Genomic DNA, 2,802 nt, shown 5'->3' on the forward strand with positions numbered 1-2,802 from the left:
TCCCCTCCCCTACCTCCCTGGTCCCAGACGCAGGTGGGCCCCGATTGTCCGTAGCCCCACGCGGCAGCGCTGTACCCCTAGACAGAAGGAATCAAACCTAACGGCTAAGCAACCCAAAAGATGAAAAGAATTCAAACTCCAGCTGTCATTTAAAGCCTTGCCCCAATGGATGAATGTCGCGTCGCCTATATAAATGCGTCGCCCTTCTTCCACCACCACCACCACCCCCCTCTCGCAGCAGCGCAACTCTCACTCACATCGCACCCTCCGCCTCCTCCGTTTTCGTTTCCCCGCAAGCGCTGACCACTCCAGGCAATCCCAGATGGCCCGCCTCGTCTCAGTCCTTGTGGCGCTCCTCGCCGTGGCAGTCGCCGCGACGGCGCAGGCACCGGGCGCCGTGCCCGCCGCGTCGCCGAAGCACGCGCCGGCCCCAGCGCCCCCCAAGATGGCCCCGCTGCCCCCACCGCCGGCCAGGGCCCCGACTGCCGCGTCGCCGATGGCCTCCCCGCCCGCGCCGCCGACGGAGACCCCCGTCTCCGCTCCCTCCTCTGCCGTCCCGGCGTCAAGCCCCGTCGGAGCCGGAGCCGCGCTGTCCCCGTCAGGAGGAGTTCTGCCCCCTGCCGCCGCACCCGTCGCGGCCGCTGGCTTCTTCTCCGCCTCCGCCAGCTTCGTCACTGTCGCCGGTGCGGTGGCCGCCGCAGTCGTGTTCTAGGCGGTGCGGCTTGACCGCGAAGCTGCGTTGTTTCTCCGCTGTTAAGTTGCTCAGCTGTTGATACTCTTGTACTCTGCTTCTTTTTTGCGATTCTTTATTTGTTTGTTATTTCGAGCCCGCGACAGAGATGCATCGAGAGAGGATATGTAATCCAATTTTTAGACGGGAGATGGTCTATGATTATATTCATTCAGTACTAGTAATCATCTTCGTACAGCTAATTAACAAGTGCAATATATAAACATAAAAACAACTCTTCTGACCAATCGTTCCTTTATTACAATTTCCCTCTTTGCAAATAACAAAACGAGAAATGAAATGGTTACCGAATATCCACAGCACAGGATTGTCCTTATTTTGCAGTACTGATTGTTCTGTACAGACTAGACTGCAAATTTACTTCCCCCTGAGTTTGTGCTGTTCCTTCCCCTGCCCATGCTTGCCAAGATCCACAAACGGCTCAATCATGGCCTTCACGCCCTCTTCAATTTCATTGACCTGCATCAACAAATGGTTTTTGTCAAGGATTCACCATTTCATCTAGTAGTGTCAGCCTTTGACTCTGGTCAGTTTCCATCAGCATGTTTATATGGCAGCAAAGGTTTGTGGTTAGTGACTTTGGTTAGCTTCCAATTTCCGCGGTAACAAGCAACAGAAAGGATTGGAAATTGCTTGAAGCAAGTGAGCATTTCTTCCCAAAGAGAGACAAAAAGGGAACGTTGCTTAAAACTGCAATCAATTAAGAAACTCGAAAACGCATGGTTAAGTCACACTATAGGGATGCTAATGGTGTGAGTGTGATTAATCAGGCTGCTACCTTGTGGATGATGTCTTGTGCAAGGTGAGCCTCCTCGGCAACTTCCTTAGACGCGTGCTCCACGAGCACGGCCGCCGTCCTCAGCTTGCCACCCTCCGGAAGCTGCTCGGCCACCTCCGACGACACCTTCTCCGCCGCCACCGCTGCCTCCTCGACGACCTCCGCCACCACTTCAGCCGTGTCTTTCACTACCTCCAGCTCACCTGCACGGAAAGTAATTCATTGCACTGCTCAAATCGGCAACCTGCAGAGTTTCATCTCCGTTTGTTTCAGACTCAGATCAGAGCTGCTTACTCTGAATCCGCAGGAATGCCACCCATTTGGAGTGCAGGAATGGTGTCGCGGCGGCAAGAACAGAACCAATCGCTATTCTTACCCTGGTACAGAAGAAAAACTGTAGGATCAGATTTCAGTAGCTGCATCGAAAGCATTACAGACACTGGTCACACATTCACACCCATATAGGAGTACAAGAATGTGATCAGTCAACAGAGCAATCAATCACCAGGTCAAGAAAGGAGTTCGTTCTTGTCCGTGATGACATGGCAGAGCTAGAGCTGCCGGCCGTCTTGTATCATCAGCTGCACCGCCGGTTACTCTGAACCACGACAGATTCAGAGGTATCAGTCAGGACCGCATATTTAAAAGCCGACGCATCACAAGCAAAATCGAACCGGGAAAAAAGGAAAAAATATCAACATCCGGGACATACCTATACTCCCTGACGCCACGATGCTGCTCGCCGGAGGCCAAGAACATCCGTCCGTCGGACGCCGGGAAGCGCGCTGCAACGTTGTTGCACGACGGTCCGAGGCGGGTGGTGGAGCGGAGCTTCTGGCAGTAGAGCGACGCGAAGGACCTGAGAAGAGACGACATGGCCGGTTTCTCCGTTTCTTTATGTGCTGAACTGCCGATGGTGATGATCTGCTTGGGTTCGTCGCAGAGCGATGCGCAGTATGTGCAGATATATATACGTTGCCACATGGCAAAGTTGAGGCTTGCAATCCATTGTCAATTGGCTTGCAAGGCATATCGGATTGAGCTGGTGAGCAGCCTGGGCACGGCAGTGCCAAGATGATTAGATGTAGCTTTACAAGTGCGGTGTTGCAAAGCTATCTAGTTATATATCTTGCCACCGAAACGTCAAGCAATGGCGCAACAACGCACACTCGCATGGCGATCACATGTATAGATAAGCCAATAGTAGCATGCCGATGCCTAAACCTGAAGCTTGCAAGCAATAGCATTCGGTTCTACTTTTGGTGCAGCTAGA

The 2,802-nt window shown here is 53.1% G+C and overlaps 2 protein-coding genes across 2 annotated transcripts; one reads left to right on the top strand and one right to left on the bottom strand.

Moving 5' to 3' along the window:
- Window positions 1–322: 322 nt before the first annotated feature.
- On the top strand, window positions 323–712 carry LOC133903177 (vegetative cell wall protein gp1-like). The gene has a single exon (XM_062344509.1). It carries the CDS (start codon window positions 323–325, stop codon window positions 710–712), a length of 390 nt encoding a protein of 129 aa, XP_062200493.1.
- Window positions 713–928: 216 nt separating this feature from the next.
- Window positions 929–2,457, bottom strand: LOC133902987 (uncharacterized). Its single transcript, XM_062344317.1, has 5 exons — window positions 2,242–2,457; window positions 2,035–2,127; window positions 1,824–1,906; window positions 1,530–1,732; window positions 929–1,210 (listed from the first exon to the last, which is right to left on the bottom strand). The coding sequence occupies exons 1-5, from the start codon at window positions 2,403–2,405 to the stop codon at window positions 1,109–1,111; spliced, it is 645 nt and encodes a 214-aa protein (XP_062200301.1). The 5' UTR covers window positions 2,406–2,457; the 3' UTR covers window positions 929–1,108.
- Between the last annotated feature and the right edge of the window lie 345 nt (window positions 2,458–2,802).

Source organism: Phragmites australis, chromosome 21 (assembly GCF_958298935.1).
Source record: "Phragmites australis chromosome 21, lpPhrAust1.1, whole genome shotgun sequence".
Lineage (NCBI taxonomy): Eukaryota > Viridiplantae > Streptophyta > Magnoliopsida > Poales > Poaceae > Phragmites > Phragmites australis.